The sequence below is a fragment of the Cnephaeus nilssonii genome (genome assembly GCF_951640355.1).
Source record: "Cnephaeus nilssonii genome assembly, chromosome: 4".
Classification (NCBI taxonomy): domain Eukaryota; kingdom Metazoa; phylum Chordata; class Mammalia; order Chiroptera; family Vespertilionidae; genus Cnephaeus; species Cnephaeus nilssonii.
The window spans coordinates 63,827,891-63,847,414 of NC_137075.1; the positions used below are offsets into that span (position 1 = coordinate 63,827,891).

Consider the following 19,524-nt stretch of genomic DNA (forward strand, 5'->3'; position numbering starts at 1 on the left):
TGGGGGAAAGGGGATGGGGGCAGCATGGGATAGGTGTGAGGAACACAAGGAATATCCCTGGTTGGCCCCCAAGGTAGGCGCCCGGCTCCCTCCATGCCCAGTGCCCACAGGTTCTAGTCTTTAGTAAGGTGTTCAACAAAGAGCAGGTGAAATACTGGCTCACCGCATGTCTGACAGTCAGTGGGCGCTCAGCGAATGTTGACAAACGGATGCCTCTTGGCCAAATTGTCCCCATCCGCACTGCAACCCCACAGGGCTCTGGGGCGGGTCTCTGCTCCCGCCACGCTGCTGGTAACCTAATCAGTCCCTCGCAAGACCCGGCGGAGCGAGGATACGCCCGGGGCGGGGCCACACGGGGCGGGCCCGGGGCCGAGGGGCGGGGCCGGCCCCGCTGGGGTCTCGGCTGCGCCAGGAGAACTCCGGCTGCGAGCGCGCGAGCAGGGGCAGAGGCTGGGGCGCGGATGCTGGAAGTTCACATTCCGTCCGTGGGCCCGGAGGCCGAGGCGCCCAGGCAGAGCCCAGAGAAAAGCCACATGGTGAGTGGGAGCAATGGGTTGCAAGGAGCGCGGGGACCCGTCGGTGCCGAGCGCAATGGGGATCCCTCTCCCCGGACTGGGAGCTCCTAGAGCGGCGGTCCAGACCGTCGGGGGACCGCCTGCCGACGGCCACGGGGCGCTTGGATTTGTCAGCCCTGAGGACGGCGGTCCGGACTCATGAGGAGCAGAGGGCAGGTCCGCTCGCCCCTTCCCCCGAGAGTGTGGGGAACGCGCGAGGGTCCCCAGGGAGCGGCGGCTCTCCAAGGCCGCTTTGTGCCTTTAAGCGCGGCGGGTGGGCGGTCGTCCGGCGGGGGGCCTCACGCACCCGCCTGCTCGCTCCCGGCCCGCAGGTGTTCCGAGTGGAAGTGCGGTACCGCGGGCGCAGACACACCGTGCCGAGGCGCTACAGCGAGTTCCACGCGCTACACAAGCGGGTGAGGCGGCGCCGCCGACCGACAGACCCCTGCGGGGCTCCTGCCCAGCCCTGGGAGGCGGGCGTGCGAGCTGCCGGCCCCGCCTCTGCCACCCTTGTTACCACTCCATTCCCCGGAGGGCTCAGGTCCTGGGCACTGCCCTCCCTGCGGGCTGCGGATGGGCCGAGGGACAGTTCTCAGCCGGGACTGTCCATGCCCCTGCGCCCACGCTCGGGCGTCTGCATGTATTGGGCCCTCTCGCGCCCCTGTCCCAACCACATTCACCTGCGTCCATCCTAGGGTAGAGCCTGAAGTTTTGGGGATACGGAGCGGGTGGGGGAGCTGGGGAGGGCTTTTGCTAGGGTGAAGGGAGCTTAAGGGCTCAGTGGAGACACTGTGATCGCACCGCAGATCAAGAAACTGTACAAGGTGCCCGAATTCCCCTCGAAACGCCTGCCCAACTGGAGGACCAGAGGATTGGAGCAGCGGCGGCAGGGCTTGGAGGCCTATATCCAGGTGGGCCTGGGTCTCCCTGTTGCCCCCAGCCCGCTGGTCTAGAGGTGTGACCCAGAGACGTGTGAGGGCATGGGATGCGGGGGGGAGGGGAGGGGACGCACGTCTTGGGCGTGATTTTTTCTACCCCAAGCCTCAATTTTCTGAGCGGTAATTTCAGAATGAAAATTAATTGAATTCAGTTGAGTTTGAACTTTCATTGAACTGGGGTCACCTGCTGCTAGTTCCTTTCCCCTCCTGGGTGAGATCCTGCATTGCCCTCATGATGCGATGTGGGGCTAGGACCTTTCCCTCCTCCCCGCACAGGGATGCCAGATGACAGGCCAGGGAGATTCGTGGGCACAAACCTGTGGAGTCACCCAGGGCCCAGTGTGCAGAAGGGCCCTGAGCTTGGTTTAAACTCTGGCGGTCTTGAACTTTGTAATCATTTTGGCAGGACTCCTGTGTTCAGTTTGCACTGGGCTGTCACATAGCTGTGTCTGACGGGTTTCCTGTGTGCTCCTCTCCAGGGCATCTTGTACCTGAACCGGGATGTGCCCAAGGAGCTACTGGAGTTCCTGAGTCTTCGGCACTTCCCCACAGACCCCAAGGCCAGCAGCTGGGAGTGAGTGAGCACCTCCAGGGGCCATGGCTTGGCAAGAGAGGCCCCAGTGTTGGGGGAAAGGGGCTCTCTGCAGCAAGCAGGTGAAGGCTTAGGGGCTCACATCTGCCAGGCCTTGAGACATGACCCCCTGCATCTGTCAGCTTTCTTGACCCGGGCAGGGGGCGGTTTTCCGTAGAGCCTTGGTTACCCACCGGAACTGAGCTTGTTACAAATAGAAGCAGTGGCCCCCTGGGAGGTGAAGCTCTGGTCTTCCGTTGCTCCACCCCTTCCTCATGCTCCCGTGAGCATCCCCAGGCAGTTCACACTCTTTCTTCTTTTCAGAGCCCTGGGGGAGTTCCTGCCTAGTGACAGCAGGCAAGTTAGACTCTTCCTGCCCTCGCTGCCCCCTGGTGGCCATAGGCTGCGAGGCTGGTCTGCGGCCCCTGGCTTGCCTTGCCCATCCTACTGGTCCGCGTTTTCCTGTGGGCGCTCCTGACACCACTGCCCACTCACCGATTTCCTTGTGGATCGTTAGTGATCTCAATTCCATCTTCACCCAATAGAAGACTTTGCCCCACCTCACTCTGCACTGCTCAAGACCCTTTCTCCTCCTAGCTCGCAGCTGTACCACCGGCCTGTCATCAGCTTCTGCGTGGACCCCTACATTTGTATCTCATCCCCAGGTGAGAGGGTGCCTCTGACCTATAACCCAGATTTAGGGCCCAGGAATCGGTGGGAGTGGGGGTGAGCTTGCCATTTCTCAGCTCCCAGGACCGCTCGGCAGCAGCTCCCTCCTACTGCCCTCCTCCCGGACCGTGCCTGCCCTGCTGCTGCTGTGCCTTGGGGCCTGCTGTGCACGCCCCTCCAGAAGCAGACTTGGTGCAGCAAACGTGGCTCCCCGGTCTGCATTCCCATCAGCCTGGCTTATGCGAACAGAATGTGAACTGGGAATGCCCAGGTCTCATTTCAGGTGACCAGCTGTTAACTGCTGCCTTGTCAGGGGCTCAGGGAGCTGCAGGCCTGAGGCCGTGGCCATCCCACACCTCCTATTCCCCTTCCTCCTGTTTTCCTTGTCCCAGAGCCTCTGCCCAACGTGGTGGTGAACGGCGTGCTCCAGGGCTTCTACAGCTTCAGCACCAGCACCGCTGACACAGTGGACACCCAGCCAGAGGCTCCCTGTCACCCTGCACCTTTGCCACCAATGCCTTGACCCACCCAGAGGCCTTTGGACCACCTGCCAGGACAGTCACGTGCCTCTCTCCTGGAGCCCTATTAGAGACGGGTGGGGTCCCCCTTGGCTTGGACCCGGACCTACCCACCCCAGGCCCAGAACCCAACTGCACCACTGGCTGGGTGATAGACCTGCACTCCGGGTAGGGACAACAGAGGATGAGGATAAAGGGAGAGTCAATTTAGGAGGTAGGCTATGAAAAGGTACAGGTGTATTTCTTCACCTTTGGGGGGAGGGTAAGGGGGGGGGCAAGCAAAGGTTGAGGCATAGTAGCTGGCAAAGTTTAGAAGCAAAAGCTCGACAGTTTGTGGGTAGCATCTGGGGAAAGGGTTCAGGCTGGAGCCCAAGGAGGGGACAAGCAGCCACTGCCTCAGGAGTCCGACAGGCTGGGCCACAGACTTGAACAGAGATGTTGCAGCCCAAGAACCCAGCCCACACACTGATTATAAAAAAACCCACCTTTTTTTTTTTAATTGGTCAGCATTGGTAGAAGTTTGTTACAAAACTGGGCCTATGGAATGTGAGGGGCGGGTCCGCTCTGTCAGACTTCGGCACTAGGGCTGGTGCAGCACAGAGCCCTGTGGAGGGCTGTCTTCACCCCCCAGAGAGGGCAACAGGCCCAAACACAGTCGCTCAAGAGGGAACTGTCCCTGGGGCCCTACTCCTTGGCAATGGCAAAGGGCTTTTCCACCTCGATCTTGCCACAGTCTGCAATGATCACATCCTTCAGGGGCTTGTCCCGACCATCCGTCTTGGTGCTCTCCACCTTCCGTACTACTTCCTGGGAGAAAGGGCAGAAGCAGGCAGGGTGGGTCAGGAGATCTGCCACTCAAGGGAGACAGGCCCCAGTGCGGGCCAGGGAGGACTGAGACTCATGTGAAGAACAGCGTACAAACCTCAAGGCACCAACATCCTAGAATCTTGGTCAGGGAGAACCCAGTTCTGACAAGAGGATGCAGGCAATTTGATCCTCTGAAGTAAGACCCAGGCTGAGCGGAGAGTGGCTGGGGAGTCGGTACCAAGGGCCCTTACACCTCCAGGTGGTGCCGGGTGATGGAATGGGGAGGTCCCTGCAGTGGTACAACCTCAACGAGGCCTGGCTGGCCTATGCCTGGGGTCTAGAAAGATTCAGGACTTGGGAGCATAGAGAGGCAGGCTAATCTTAAACCCCCCCAGGTTTACAGACAGGAACACTGGTCTGAGGGGATAAAATACAGGTTGCCCTGGCCCCAAGGTCTGTCCTATCCCTGGTGAGAGTTGCCCATGTTTAGCCCTCATCTCCGAAACTCACCATGCCCTCTAGAACTTTGCCGAACACTACATGCTTGCCATCCAGCCAGGCTGTCTTGACCGTTGTGATAAAGAACTGGGAGCCATTGGTGTCTTTGCCAGCATTGGCCATGCTCACCCAGCCGGGCCCATAGTGTTTCAGCTTGAAGTTCTCATCGGGGAAGCGTTCACCGTAGATGCTCTTACCTGGGAAGAAAGACAGTGTAGGTCAGGGGACCCAAGTTGGCACAAACTCAGCAGATCTTTGGGGCCTCAACCTGTCCTGTGTCAGGCCAGGCTCAAGTAGAGTACAGGGGTATTAAGAGCTGTCTTCTTCCTACCCTCTGGCCTTTGGAGCTAAACCATGTTGATAGACCAAGTGGGGCACGAGGCCAGGCTGATTTAGGGAATAGCCCACATGAATGATTACTCTGAGAATATCGTTTATGGCTTTTAAATAAGGCACATATTAACAACCAGCCTTGGTGATGGCCCGAGGCCTGCATGGGAGAATCTGGGTGGAGGAAGACTGCAGAATGCAGGGGCAGGAGGTAAGAACCCTCCAGAAGAGGAGGAATGTCGGGGCTGACTAGCTTTTCTTCCCGAGAGCACAAAAGACAAGGAAGCAGCTGCCATTTGGATTCTGCAAAGTCTAGAGCAAGCATGTCAAACTCAAAGGCTAACACGGGCCAAATAAGGTTTAAGTTTATGTGGGCCACAAAAAAACAAGTTTCATTTTTCATAGAAACGTAGGTTTATTTCGAAAAGTATAGTATAAAAATAAAGAACAAGAGCAATGATAAAAATCAATGTTTTCCTCCTGACACTTGGCATCTCTTCTCTGCTACTCTCTCTCCTACTTTGGGGGAAATCTTGTTCACAGTACTTTCAAAACTGACCCAAGGTGAATGTTGGTAATTCTGTACCCTACAGGAGACTGAAATTTCATAATTCTAAATAACTGCTCAAACCATTATACTGGCTGGGCCACAAAAATATTCATTGTGGGCCAGATGCGAGTTTGACATGCTTGGTCTAGAGCCTCTTACCAACAAATGAACAGAAAATAAAAGGTGGCAATGAATGTATGTAAGTGTCCCTCCATAAGGGGCCAGGGGACATGATAAAGGGAGCCGAGAGCAGACCGTTTCAGCGATCCTAAGATACAGGAGAAATACTACCTCTTTTCCCATCTCCTAGAGATTCACACTGTGAACTAGTGAACCAGAGGCCCCCAAGAAACCCAGCAATAAAGTAATTTTCACTTTTGTTTTACTCAACACTTTTCAAAGCCTTTTTTCCCTCTTTAAAACAACTATTTTCACCCTGTGGTGCCACAGAATGGAACCAGGTGGGGAAATTTCCTAGATTGATGCTAATTAGGGAGATCCTTCTGTGTAACACATGCATGTCAAACTCGCGGCCAGCGGGCTGCACGTTTGACATGCTTTGGTAACAAGTTGGAAAAGACTGAAAACCAGGAATCTAGCCTGGTGGGTGGGGGTGGGCATGTCCCAGCCTGTGCCCCACTTCTCAGGCCCACACCCAGATGAACTGGTCTCTCCCACTGCTGTGCAATAACTCCTGGCTGGGCTGCCAGCTAAAAGCCTCCCCATGTGAGAATCCTCTGTAAATCAGGATTTCAATTGCTGCTGCTATCCAGACAATCCACAAATCCACATCCCCTGCTCCAATCACTTTCCCAAGATACGAGGAGTTCAGGAGTTCCTAACTTAAAGGGACAGTTCTGCGTGTTAACCTCAACATACTTAGTAATCTCTCCCTCTGGACATCAGTTAACTTATTTGCCAACTTTTCCTCTGCTTACTGCTGTCGTTCCCCGCCCCCCCACTCCCATCATTGGTTCATCCATTCTTACCTCCTGCTGCTCCCATGGCAAAAATGGCTACTGCTTAGGGTGGTAAGAAACCATGCCAGAGAATTGTTGCAAGCATTTTACACATAAAACCCCCTCCTATAAGGCAGGATCCAGTAACCATATTTCAAAGGTGAAGAAATTGAGGTACAGAGAGGTTGAAGGTGCCCAAGCTAGGAAGCAGCAGAGCTGCAACTCAAACCAAAGGGGTCTGGTCCTGGAATCTCTGCCCTTGCCCATTAGGCCATCCTGCCTGGGCTCCAGCCCACATTGCCCTACCCAGGCATAGCTACGCCAGCCCCCTGGCCAGCCTGAATCCTGCTGCCATACTACTTTCCTCAAATTCCTTTGAGACCGGTCTTCCCCCCACTCAGGTTTTCAGCGGAGCCTCCAGGTAGGACAAAGCAGTGTGCTCTACTTCATTCCTGACCCCACCTTTGGCAAAGTTCCTGCTGCCGAACACAGCTGGGCCCACAACTTAATCGTGCCTCATCTCCCCATTCATATTCTCCCCAGCCAGGACCCTGCTCAAATCTTTCCTCACATTCACAAGGCCATTTCCTGATAACCTTGGTCCCAAGTGACTACTACCTCCATGCAGGCTCGGCACTTGTCAGCACTCTGGCAATGGCTGACTTCACTTACCACATACCGGGAACTTACACTCAAGATCTCACCCGACCCTCCCAGCACCCATAACTCTTACCACTCTTACTTTACACAAGAGAAAACGAAAGCTCGACAACTCACTTGCAAGGCTGAAAAGCAAGAAGGTGGCAGACACCGGGTCACACCCAACTGCATCTGACTCCAACAACACATCCCTTTGGATTGTGTCTGCTTGGCCATCTCCTCCACTGCCACCTGCTGCTAGCTATTATATCCTGTACTGGAGGCCCGATGCATGAAATTCATGCAAGGGCCTTGGCTCTGGCCACTGCCGCCTCTGCCCCGGCCCCCGCCTGCTGTAGCTTTGTCCAGAAGGAAGGACCTCTGGTCTAATTAGCATATTACCCTTTTATTATTATAGATTGTTTGCATGGCCTGCCTGCCCAGGCTTTCTCCTACTTCTTTCCACCGAGGTGATAACTTGAAGACAGAGCCTGAGTCCTAAAGGCCGGATTAGGGCCAATTTATGAGTTTTCAGGTACTGGAAGTGACAGGGAATTGCTACCACCCTGATTTTTGTGTCCTCGGCAGAGCCTGGCCCAACAGATACTCATTGATGGGGTGAGCTGTAGATGCAGCCTGAGGGAACGGCAGGCTCTTTGCCCACCTGTGGGTTAGCCCGGGGTATCTGTCTGTCCTGTTCACAAGCGATGCAGAGAGACGCAGTCAGCTCTTGGCAAAGGATCTCTGGTAGGAGACTGCCAAGGAAGGCAACTCTGCCCACCCTCGCTGGGGCTCCCGAGGTTGCCCAGAGGCTTTGCATGCCTGACCTAGAATCACCTACTCGTGTTTGACTTTGCTCCCCTCCCACCACGAGGTACTGTGAGAAGTCACCAAGGCTATAGGCCTAGACCAGCAAGTCTACCTAATTATGTTCACCTCACCCTCCATTACTCCCTCCTTTGTACTGGGTTCCCTGTACAGCTGGTCTCCATGCAGGTGACAGGGCTGCCTGGAGCCGGGGAAGAAAGGGACCTTGTCTGGGAGGCTGCACAGACAGAGCCCTCTGCCCGCAGGACCCGGGTTACCTCCAGTGCCATCTCCCCGAGTGAAGTCTCCGCCCTGGATCATGAAGTCCTTGATCACACGATGGAATTTGCTGTCTTTGTAGCCAAATCCTTTCTAGGAAAAGGGATGAGAAGGTGAGGAGGTGGCATGAGGCACCAGGCACACATGAAACAGACCCTGCAGGAACCCAGCCCACAGCGACTGCTGCTCATAGAAGCGACATCACTGCTGGCCAGTCATCGCTCAACGTGCTGCGGAGCCAGCAGTGACCACAAGCCAGGCTCGGAGCACACAGAGCCAGGAGGGGCTAGCCTGCATTCTCCTGCTCACACCTTTCCCAGGCTTCATATAATTCTGCTTCACACAATGCCTCTGCCTTTTCCCTCTCATTTTTTTCTAATTATAAGAACGGATGCAAAAAAAACTGACCCCCAGAAAAGGTTACCTGCCGACCCAATGAGAGGTTGGAATATAAACTTTCTTAAATCGGGCACTTGTTTTCTTAAAACCTGGGAAACTCTGGGCCCCTACTCTTAAGAGAAAGCTCTGGTGCTGCGGCCACAAACTGTAGTTTCCACAGACATGCTTTCTTTGGTTATTGCAATGCCTGAGAAATTTTCTCAAAAAGAAAAATCCATGCCCAGCGGGTGTGACTCCGAGCATCGACCTGTGGACTTGATGTCCAGTAGGGGGCATATAGAAGGCAGGAGATCAATGATTCTCTCTCATCATTGATGTTTCTCTCTCTCCCTCTCCCCTCCTCTCTGAAATCAATAAAAATATATTTAAAAATAAAATAAAATTTAAAAAGAAAAATCCAGATTTCTGGACTCATTTAAAAAAATTCAAGACATGATAATACTGGGCTCCCCTTGCCAACACGGCAAGTCAGTCAGTTGGTACTGAGAGCCACGCTCTGCGCTGTTTGCTGCCAGCGTTACTTGCCAACTTCAGTTAGTTTGAATTTGACTCCCTCTGCTCTAGCCACTTACCTCTCCCGTAGCTAAGGCCACAAAATTATCCACTGTTTTTGGAACAGTCTTTCCAAAGAGACCTATGACCACCCGGCCTATGTCTTCATCTCCAATTCGCAGGTCGAAGTACACCTGAGGAAAAAGAGCATTTTAAATTCAGCCTGTTTACAGGGGCCTTGTTAGGGAAAGAAGGGCCCAAGAAGTTACCCTGAGGATGGCAGAGAAAACAAAGCCTTGTTTTAAAGCAGTGTTTCTGAATCTGTTTTTGGTGCGGACAAAAACCCCATGAGAATCTAATGAGAATTCCAGGCCCATTTCCCAGGAAACCTGTTTACACTTTCCTTAGGCTACAGGGTAACAATCTTCCCAGGCTCCAGAAAGTAACATCAGAAAACAAAACAGCAGCAATTAAAAAAAAACCAAAAAACAACCACACAAGTTTAAACTGTATTGCTGTGCTTTGTACTTGGTTAAAATTTGACCTAAACAGAGAAAGGATTCACGATCTGGCAGACGTGATCTCTCACCACTTCGCCAGCACTGCGGGCTATTTGCAAATGGACTTCTCTGAGGCTGCGGGTGCGGCCCCAGCCGGGCATCCCCGAGGCCAACTCCGGGGTCAGGCCAGGGGTTTCGGGGAGGGTCGGTTCTTCCTCTAGTCTGAATGGAGGAGGACCATCCAGGCGTCACCAGGCCACAGCCCGGGGACTAGGGAGGAGCTGAGCCTGAGCCCGAGCCCAGAATGCCCACGCCGACCCCAGGCGGCAGAGGGCGGGCCCCGCCGGGCAGGGCTTGGGAAGGGAAGCCGGACCTTGACGGTGACTTTGGGCCCCTTCTTCTTCTCATCGGCCGTGGAAGGTCCCGGCAACAGAAGGAAGACGACGGAGCCCACGATCAGGGCGGCGACGAAGAGAAGCTTCATGTTCCGCTCCGAGAGGCGTAGCATCCACGGGGAGAAGGGAGCACGGCTCGGGCAGCCGAGGGCCGGAAGCAGGTGAGGGCCGGGCGGCGTGGGCCCCGGCGCCTCCACCGAGCGCGGCCGCAGGGGAGGCCGGGGCCTCTGCAGGCCTCCTAGGAGGAGGAGGGCTTCATTTCCCCCCTCCGGGTCTGCGCCTGATAGTAGCTCCCCCTGGGGGCGGGGCCCGGCTCCCGGTGGGGCGGGCGAAGGCGCGGGCTCGTGGGTGGCTGCCACGTTACTGCGGCCTCATTGGCTCCCCAGTCCTCTAATGCCCACCTACAGGAAAAGGAGCCGCAGAAGGCGTTGCCCCCTCAAAGAGCGCGGGGATTGGGTTTCTGAAGAAACTACAAAACCCAGCATGCAGAGCGGCATGTCACGCGGCCAGGCAGCTCTGACTTGGCGGAAATGGAAGTCTTTGGGGTGGGCGGGGATATTTAGCTGGGAAGTGAGTGGACAGGGTCTGGAGGCGCTCACAATTGTCCGTATTGGGCCAGTCAACCACAAAATTGGGTTAGGGTGTGGTAGTTTCCACATTTACGCGTACCCAGAGTATGACTTACACAGCTCCTTGCAAAACTTGCTTCAAAACCCACTTTTGACTTTGTCCTGTCACTTTTCTCTTCCTTCTCTAATCTTACTATGCTTATTGCTGTATGAGTCAATGCGCAAAACCACTGTTTGTGTTTTTCTTCTTTTTTTTATGTTAATCCGCATCGGAGGATATTTTTTCCGTTGATTTTTAGAAAGAGAGGAAGGGATGCAGGACAGAGAAACATCGAAGTGAAACACACACATCGATTGGTTGCCCAAGAGCGGGGCAGGGGATTGAACCTGCAACCGAGGCATGTGCCCTTGACTGGAATTGAACCCGGGATCCTTCAGTCTGCAGGCCGATGCTCTAACCACTGAGAAAACTAGGGCTTTTCTTTTTAAGATTTTAAATTGATTTTTAAAGAGAAACATCATTGTGAGAGGGATACATGGATCTAGTGTGGTTTTCAACTTTCTTTTTTTATTTTTTATTTATTTTTTTAATATATTTTTTATTGATTTTTTACAGAGAGGAAGGGAGAGGGATAGAGTTAGAAACATCAATGAGAGAGAAACATCGATCAGCTGCCTCCTGCACACCCCCCACTGGGGATGTGCCCGCAGCCAAGGTACATGACCTTGACCAGAATCGAACCTGGGACCCTTCACTCTGCAGGCCGATGCTCTATCCACTGAGCCAAACCGGTCAGGGCTCAACTTTCTTTTTTTAAATATTTTTTAAAAAATATATTTTTATTGCCCTAACCGGTTTGGCTCAGTGGATAGAGCATCAGCCTGCGGACTGAAGGGTCCCAGGTTCGATTCCAGTCAAGGGGATGTACCTCGGTTGCGGGCACAACCCCAGTAGGAGGTGTGCAGGAGGCAGCTGATGTTTCTCTCTCTCGATGTTTGACTCTCTATCCTTCTCCCTTCCTCTCTGTAAAAAAGCAATTAAAATATATTTAATGTGTGTGTGTGTGTATTTTTATTTTTTTTATTGATTTCAAATAGGAAGGGAGAGGGAGAGATAGAAACATCGATGAGAGAGAATCATTGATTGGCTGCCTTCTGCATGCCCCCCACTGGGGATGGAGCCGGCAACCCAGGCATGTGCCATTGATTGGAATGGAACCCACACTCTATCCACTGAGCCAAACCAGCTAGGGCTCAACTAACTTCCTTTACCTATTTTTCCAAGTAACTACATTTTTTTGTGAGCACCGATTGTGTTGCACTTTTGTGTATACTGTAGCTCCCCCAAACCTGCTGCAGGGCTAAGTGCTCAACAAGTAATCGTTGAGATAGTGTCACATTAGCACCCAGACGGGAAATGATACATGCCAAGACCTTAGTTTTAGTCTCCCTTTTCTAGACCTTCAGAAAGATCAGGGATGGTTGTTAGATGCCTTCCCATCCCTATTTCAGGTATTCACACACACTTGGTGTTCAGTCTACAACATATATACTTCAGTACCTAAGTCTTACACACACCAAAGTACATCTTTCCAAAACGTGCACCTATTATGTTATTAAACATCTTTAAAACTAATTTTCAAAGATTAATTATAAAAATTTTTGGTCTTCACAGCCCAGATTGTAGGTAGGCATGTCTGTTTCTCTACCTAAACTCTGCAGTTGGGTCTCTATGAGGTGCTGACCTAAGTTTCAGGTTATGCCTGGCCACTGGCATAAGTTTAACTTGTCCTTCCTTACACTGGCTGCAGAGCTGCAACAGACAAATCTCACATAAACACAAATAACATCTGCTATTTTTGAATCTTCACACCTTAATCCAGACCACTTCAATCAGGAGGTTCTTCTAGATAAAATCATTGCACTGACAAAGATAATCTTCTAAACAACTCCCTTCCCCTTAACTCTGTGGGTCTGTGAAGCCCTTTTCCCCACTCATAGATCTTACACTGCTACCGAAGCCACTGAGAAAAATGTTCACCAAACTATATTTTCAAAGTAGCCTTCTCAACATGAGGAGCAAATGCTAAAATGGCATAAAAACAGCCTTCTCCCCCCACCTTTTCCACCACTTTTGAAAGAAAAAAAATAAGTTTGGTGGATAAAATGGTCTCAATGTGAAGTTTTTCTCTCATAAAGATCTTAAATGTTTTTCCTGTTTTTCCTTGCCTGCCAGTGAAAAAAACAAATCCTTACTAGTAATTGAATAGTGAAAAGAAACAAAGAAAAAAACAACAGAAAAAATGCAACCAATCACGCCAGACTGGCAGTTGTTTCTGTGGCCAATATATGCCCTTATGAGTTTATATTGCATATCCCAGTTATATCTTTTGTCTGTATAGGTGTTCCTCATTAGTGGAGCAGAATTATAAAACTCTATTCATTGCTGTTCCATAGAGCAGACCCTAACTTCCTGGTGTTCCACCACCTAAGAACCACAGGGATATTGGAACTAGTATGTTAATGGTGAATGTCCAAATTCGGCCAGGATTATTTATATATTTTAGATTTTTAATTGATAATATATTTTATTGATCTTTTATAGAGAGGAAGGGGGAGGGATAGAGAGTTAGAAACATCAGATGAGAGAGAAACATCAAGCAGCTGCATCCTGCACACCCCCTACTGGGGATGTGCCCACAACCAAGGTACATGCCCTTGACCGGAATCGAACCTGGGACCCTTCAGTCCGCAGGCCGACGCTCTATCCACTGAGCCAAACCGGTTAGGGCTAGATTTTTAATTGATTTTTAGAGGGAGAGGAAAAGAGAAACATCAGTGTATCACATCTATCGGCTGCCTCCTGCTCGCCTCCTACTGGGGATAGGCCCCGAAACCCCAGGCATGTGCTCTTGACCGGAAACTGAACCTGGGACCCTTCAGTCTGCAGGCTGACGCTCTATCCACTGGGCCAAACCAGCTAGGGCAGGAATATTCATTTTTATAGTGACCCATAGAGAAGGCAATGTATAGCCCAAATAAATGAAGACTGTCAAAGTATCAGATATTATTTTCATTCACTGGAGGCTTGAATCCTATCCAAGTTAGTCCTAGCCAGATTCTTAAGTTACAAATTAGCAAGGGGAGATAAAAACTAGAAAAATCAACCAAACAAAATTAGCCAAGAAAGGTAGGACATTTTATTTTACATACAAAAAGGGTGCAAACTGAGTCCTTTCCTCCCCAAATTGGGGAAGAGGTATACTTAAAGATCACATTTGTGTTTTCCATGGTGCCCTAGGAAATGGGCTACTTTGAGATAACTTATCAAGACCCATTTTCCCATGTTCTCCAAAGAAGGCTACTTCCTCTGCAGAGGAGGTTTTCCTAATGATGTTACAAATCTCTCTCCTGGAGGAATAATTTCAAATACACTTGAAATTGACATTCATGTTTAAAAATACTACAAGTTTCATTTTCACAGCTGAGCTTTGTGACCAGTGCCAGGGTTTATGAAACAACATTACACATCTAAAACAATAGGTAAGAGGAAAAAAAAAAAGGCATTTAACAATGATCAGACACATCCACACATCAATTAAAACTGATTTCCACAACTGATTTATACATTATCTAGTCTCAAAAAATTGCAATCAACATCCCAATATCTTTTTAAAAGTACAATGGGCAAAGATGAATGAAACAAACAAAATAATAATATAATAAATTAGAGCACGTATTCAAAATGGGCATTGATGAATCAACATTATTTTCCATTGGGGAGGGCTTATAATATTTTTGGTTTCTATCTCTATCTTTTCTGCTCTTTATTCTTCTGCTTGATAAATGGGGCTCATTCCCAGAACCAGCGTGGTATGACACTAATTTGAGAAGCTCACTTGTTACTTGTTTACTTCCAAGGATATTCACAACACATGATCCCTGCAGCCTGGGCTGAGTTTTTATGGAAGTGCAATGCACACAAATGAGCACACAGACACAAGCATACAAATGCAACCACACACAACCATCCATAAATATATTTTCCTCCAAAGAAATGGCTCATCTTTCCTGAGACATTCCTAACAAATTGATAAGCCTCTTAAAAAAGCTTTCGGCACAAGGGCTGGCCTGGGATTTGGTCTGGAGCTCATGAAGAGGAACACTGAAAAGGTCTCAGCTGCCCTGAAAGAGGGGTGTGGGGGGAAGGGACGCTCAGGACAGCTGTCCTCTCGTGTGTGTCACTGGGATGTCTGCATTGCACCCCCTTTACTACCATGGATAGCCCTCTGAGCTGCGACTTTGAAGGTGGTGATGGCACTGGAAAGATGATTGTGAGAAGTAAAGAAGGAAACTAATAAAAGAAATTGTCCACCAAACTGAGGTTTCTGAATAACATCAAGTTTGGTAATCACACTAGAAATATATGGAGTACACGTTCATTTTTTTCCTTTGTAAGCTGATCTACAAATACTGGAGTGGACTTCCTGGTTGCTTTTTGAGGAAATATGTCAACTACTATTGTCTATATCCAGGGAATCTACTTACTATTTTGAATACAATGAAGAAACCTACTCTTTTTCACTTAGTCACCTGCAAAAGGAGTTAGGGCAAACATGTTAAGACTGCTTGATTGATGAGACTTCCAAGATTTGTGGCTAAAAAATTGCTCAAAACTCTGCAAGCCCTCAGAAGGGCCAAGGTTTCCTCTTGTTCATATACATCCCCCCCGACCCCACCAAAAAATAAAAATCCCACAAGAAAACAAAACCATGGAAATCCCATTTTGATTCCTACCAATCCACTGTGGGGAAGACTGAGAGTCACTGTCCATCAACCTCTAGAAGGGACTTGCCTGGAGCCCTGGTGTCAGCAAAAGCAAAAACCCCAGAGACAAGTGCCTGTTATTTACATGGCCAATCCAGATGGTGTGCCTAGTTATCCAGGCTCCCTAAGGGTTTCTGGAATTTGCCCACCTTGGGATAATGGCAGGGATGGTGGCAGTGAACTGGCAAAAGAAATGTTGGCTATATGGCGCTGCAAGCTTCCACCCAGTCTGAGAAACTCTAGCCCTAGCATGGTAGCTCTGACACTGGAGATAACATCAGGGCAACTCACTGGGAATGGAAAACGGGTTTAATTATGAATATGGAAGAGGTGACTGGGACACAAGAGGCATGTGGACGGAGGAGAGTTGCATCAGAAGAACAATCAAGTTCTTTTGAGAAGATGCTTTCTAGGCTGCCATGGAAGTACTTATTTTTGAAAAATGCATGCTCACTGGGAGGGGGTACAGAGTTATATCTTTTGCATAAAAAGTTAAGGCTATGATCCGTAGTAACCACTCTGACATAACATCACCATCACTGCATATTTCTAACATTGAAAGTGATTACTAACACTGAGAATCGACACTGAACATGTACTACCAGTGTACATTTCCAGTGCACTGAGATGGAAGTTACTTTAGAGGCAGTGGACACCTCTTCTGGCTAATGGTAGGGGCTGTTTCTATGTAGTTGGAGTTCACTGAGATTAACAGGCATTCAGCACTTCTACAGCAAACCCCAGGATCCTGCTGTCTCCTATTGCCCCTGCATTCCAAAGCAAAATGGAGCTTTAATTGGAGCCCAACCTAGTCACCTGACTTGTACCTCTCTAGATCTTGTTGACTCCTAGACAGACCCAAAATAGCAGGAGAGTGTTAATTAAGGCAGTCCTGAAAGCACACTGCTCTGGCACACTCTGCCCACCCCTGCAGAGCTGTCTGGAGTGAGATCACTGGGAAACGCCAAGGTGTGTAGAGTAAGTGATCAACCCTTACTTGCTTAGACTTCGCAGACACAAGTCATGCTCTGGTCACAAGGGAAGGACCCTTTATGCCTGTCCTGCTAGCCTCAATCTGCTCAGGATGCAATGCCTGAAGGTGTGCAGGGCTTAGGAGAACTCGCAATGGTATAATATGGATTTTGTAGGAACAGATGTTAGTACTTAATGCTAACTCAGAAACAATCACATCAATTCCAAAGGAATTGGCATCATGGCTGTGAAACGAAGAAATCTCAAAAACTACAGAGCAAGTGGATTTGGGTAGGTGGTGGGCGCAGGGAGTGCCCAACCCCAAGGACCTGACTGAGGCATACTGCTAAGCAACTATAGCAACAGAGCGGAGGAGGGAGCCCTGATGTACTGTTGGGGATAGAACTGATGGCTAAAAGGTACTCATCTAAAAAAATTTTTTAAAGAAAATCACAATTTCTCAGGGGTGTGGGACCGCCTTGCAGTGCCAATGGTCCTAGAAGGATCACCATTCCCCTGCATGCCAGAGGGGCCTGGGCCTTCATCTTTGTTATGAGAATCAAATATCTAGCAAGAGATTTATGGAGGGCAGAGTGAAAACAATTCATTCAGATTCAACCCCTCAAGAGCTAGCTTTTAAAAAAAAAATAAGATCAAGAAAATCACAAACCCAGCTGCAAGGGGGCTTGCCCTACAGCCAAGCTGGTCACTGCCTTTGCTTTTTTTGTGGAAGCAGGGGGTGGGGAGGCACTTAGTAGGGTATGGAGTGCCAAGAGGCTCCAGGCTCTGCCACCCTTTCCCCTTGCTCTCCCTTGAGAGGCAAGGCTTTTTCTATACAGAAAATTAGAGTTGCCCAAACACCAACTGAGAAACTATGTAAGTTTCAGTGATTACACCTTAACCACTAGATAATGTCAAGGAAACAAATCCCAATATTTGAAATCCTTGTGGGGAAGGGGTGCGGTACTGTGCCTCCCAGCCACTGTTTTGTATACAGGGAAACTTCTTTTAAAAGAAATGGAAGATTACAATCTTTATGTAAGCTAAGCAGATTTGAAGCCAGGGGAATGGTATTTCCTGGCAAGGCCTGATGGAACAGAGGAAGCCCGTAATTCTGTTTCATGCTACTACTATTTCTGTTCCATTCATCAAGGGACTTGTCAGGAAACGCCAACTACCAGAAAGTATCCCCATACCCTCCAATCCAAAAGACAGCCCTACACCTCAAGTCAGGGGCAATGATTTCTGTTCCCAAAACCACCGAAATAAGTCATGAGCCATTGTCTTCCATGCTTAGCTATCTCTACTCCCAAATAGAAGACCTCGTTCCCTGATGTAAACAATCTCTTCTCCTCTATGACATCTGGAACAAGAGGTCACTGTTTGGATAAGTCACTGAACTCAAATGAAAACTGAGCATGGGAAGATGAACTATACATTAATACTTTTTTAAAGCAATGAATGAGGAACCAAGACTCTTTATGGCAGCATGTCGTGTGACTACACCATGGGGACTAGGTGGGTGGCGGAGAGCATACTGGGGAGAACAAGCTCTAGATGCATGGCCATCTTATTTGGAAGGAGTATATGTCTAATTAAGAAGATAATTTCAGAGCTTTCATTTCAGTCTCCTTTCCCCTGGAATTCTCCAGCACCAATTAATCTCACCCTCCTGCTACTCCAGCCCCATGTACCGAGTCCTAAGCCTGCTGCTGTGGACCTGCCAGGAGAAAATCTGCAGGTGCTTGGTTTCTGATAAGGCAGGCCAGCCCACATGTCTAACTCAGCTATCGGGGCAGACAGTACATACCAGTTTTATTTTCTGGCCCTATGATGCCAAATCCTGAGTTTCCTTTGGCAGTTGGAAGGCAGGTTCATTTTCCTCCTCTTTTTGTCCACTAGTGGTAATATGGTGGTAGCTGTTTCATCGCTAATTTTGTTCCCCCAAATTGGTAAGGAAGTCACATGGCTATCTAGTTGGAAGTCCCTGGCAGTGGAGGAAACAGATATTTCAGTTTGTTTGTTTTTAAAGTTATCTCCTTCTCTGGGATAAAATATCTCCTGGTCATGGTCTGGCTTGGCTGGCTCATCCCATGTGTCGTAGAGGTTAGGTTGTCCAAACTGCAGGCTGATAAGGTCAAGAGGCTCTGGTAGGACATTCTTCAGTAGCTGAGAAGATGAATGAAAATTCAAGTATGTTTCTTTGCCAACCTGAGTGTTTACTCAGAATGACATAGAGTTTGGCTTCTTCTCTTCTGGGTGCTGCTGACCCAACTCTTTCCATTGAGATGTCCTCTGGACCCATGTTCTCTCTGAATGGCTTGGCTGGCCCCATCCCCCTCAAAACAGAAAATAAGTAAAACTCCCAATATAACCAGACACAATATGCATCTGCCATGTTTTTTGTTAAAAAACAAACACAAAAAAACCCCAATAAACTAAAAGTGCAATAAAGTCAGTTTTTTTCCATTGTTCAGAACAATTTGCATTGTTCTACTACTGACTGGAGAATAGAGTTCACTTGTCAAGAAAGCTAAGAACGCCAACACATGGGGACAGTAGACTGCAGATTTCTCACAGTTTGTGTCCTACAGTGTAACCTCACAAGAGGGAGGGAGGGAGTAAACTGTACCCCATGGCCAGCTGAGGATGGAGGCTGGGCAGGCACAGAGGAAGAGGGAGCCAGATATCCCTGGAAGGTGGAGAAGGTTCTTCTCCAGCTCAGGCCTGCCATCTTCCTCCTACCTTCTTGGCCACAAGCCCAGCTTCTAGAGTTCCTTCGGCAGACAAAGCCTTCAACTCACTAGCTTTAGTGCTGGAGAGGATTGAGGGCGGGGCAAGGACCAGGAGTAAACTAAGGGAGGGAAGAGAATAGTAGTCCTTGAGTTTTTGTGAATGACACCTTCACTGTAAACAATAGGAAGGAGAGTCAACCAAGTGGCCCCAAGGGCAAGCAGTGGAGGAGCAGCAGCTCTGGGACCTGCTCAGAGCCTCAGGCAGGTGGGGACAGCCACTGACCCACTGGGCCCTGGCTGCCCACACTGGCTCCTTCTGGGGGCATCTCTTTTCTTCTTTTTGGTTTGGATCTCCACCATCCCCTGCAGAGGAGTCCTTTCCAATGAGAAATGGCAGGAGCTGCAGGTGCAATCGAGTCAGAGTCCCCAGGACCTGAGGACTCCTGGGAGGCACTGGTCACTTATGGCGCTGAGCAGTCTTCTTCCTTTTCCTCTTAAAGAAACAGCAGCACCTGG

At 49.8% G+C, this 19,524-nt stretch overlaps 3 protein-coding genes across 12 annotated transcripts in view; 1 reads left to right on the top strand and 2 right to left on the bottom strand.

Annotated features, from left to right (window-relative positions):
- The first annotated feature begins 387 nt into the window (after positions 1-387).
- SNX22 (sorting nexin 22) lies at positions 388-3,582 on the top strand. Of its 6 annotated transcripts, XM_079768542.1 has the most exons (8): positions 388-536; positions 887-970; positions 1,361-1,465; positions 1,972-2,066; positions 2,388-2,420; positions 2,661-2,728; positions 2,810-3,015; positions 3,125-3,262. In XM_079768542.1, the coding sequence occupies exons 1-7, from the start codon at positions 462-464 to the stop codon at positions 2,986-2,988; spliced, it is 639 nt and encodes a 212-aa protein (XP_079624668.1). In that variant the 5' UTR covers positions 388-461; the 3' UTR covers positions 2,989-3,015; positions 3,125-3,262. The 6 variants fall into 6 exon arrangements, with proteins under 6 accessions (XP_079624668.1, XP_079624670.1, XP_079624667.1 ...); XM_079768544.1 differs by lacking the exon at positions 2,810-3,015 and having other exon boundaries at positions 3,125-3,582; XM_079768541.1 differs by having other exon boundaries at positions 2,810-3,256.
- Positions 3,583-3,719: 137 nt separating this feature from the next.
- PPIB (peptidylprolyl isomerase B) lies at positions 3,720-10,070 on the bottom strand. Its single transcript, XM_079768540.1, has 5 exons — positions 9,884-10,070; positions 9,091-9,204; positions 8,119-8,212; positions 4,568-4,752; positions 3,720-4,057 (listed from the first exon to the last, which is right to left on the bottom strand). Exons 1-5 carry the CDS (start codon positions 10,016-10,018, stop codon positions 3,935-3,937), a joined length of 651 nt encoding a protein of 216 aa, XP_079624666.1. The 5' UTR covers positions 10,019-10,070; the 3' UTR covers positions 3,720-3,934.
- Positions 10,071-13,568: 3,498 nt separating this feature from the next.
- CSNK1G1 (casein kinase 1 gamma 1) overlaps positions 13,569-19,524 on the bottom strand; it is a gene marked incomplete at its 5' end in the record, with an annotated part of 95,925 nt that continues 89,969 nt past the window's right edge. For 3 of the 5 annotated variants that reach the window (XM_079767790.1, XM_079767791.1, XM_079767789.1), the window contains one exon: positions 13,572-19,520. In XM_079767790.1, the coding sequence (XP_079623916.1) occupies positions 19,466-19,520 (55 nt within the window). In that variant the 3' untranslated portion in view covers positions 13,572-19,465. Of the gene's footprint in view, positions 19,521-19,524 lie in introns of all 5 variants that reach the window. The other 2 variants (XM_079767792.1, XM_079767793.1) reach the window with 2 other exon arrangements.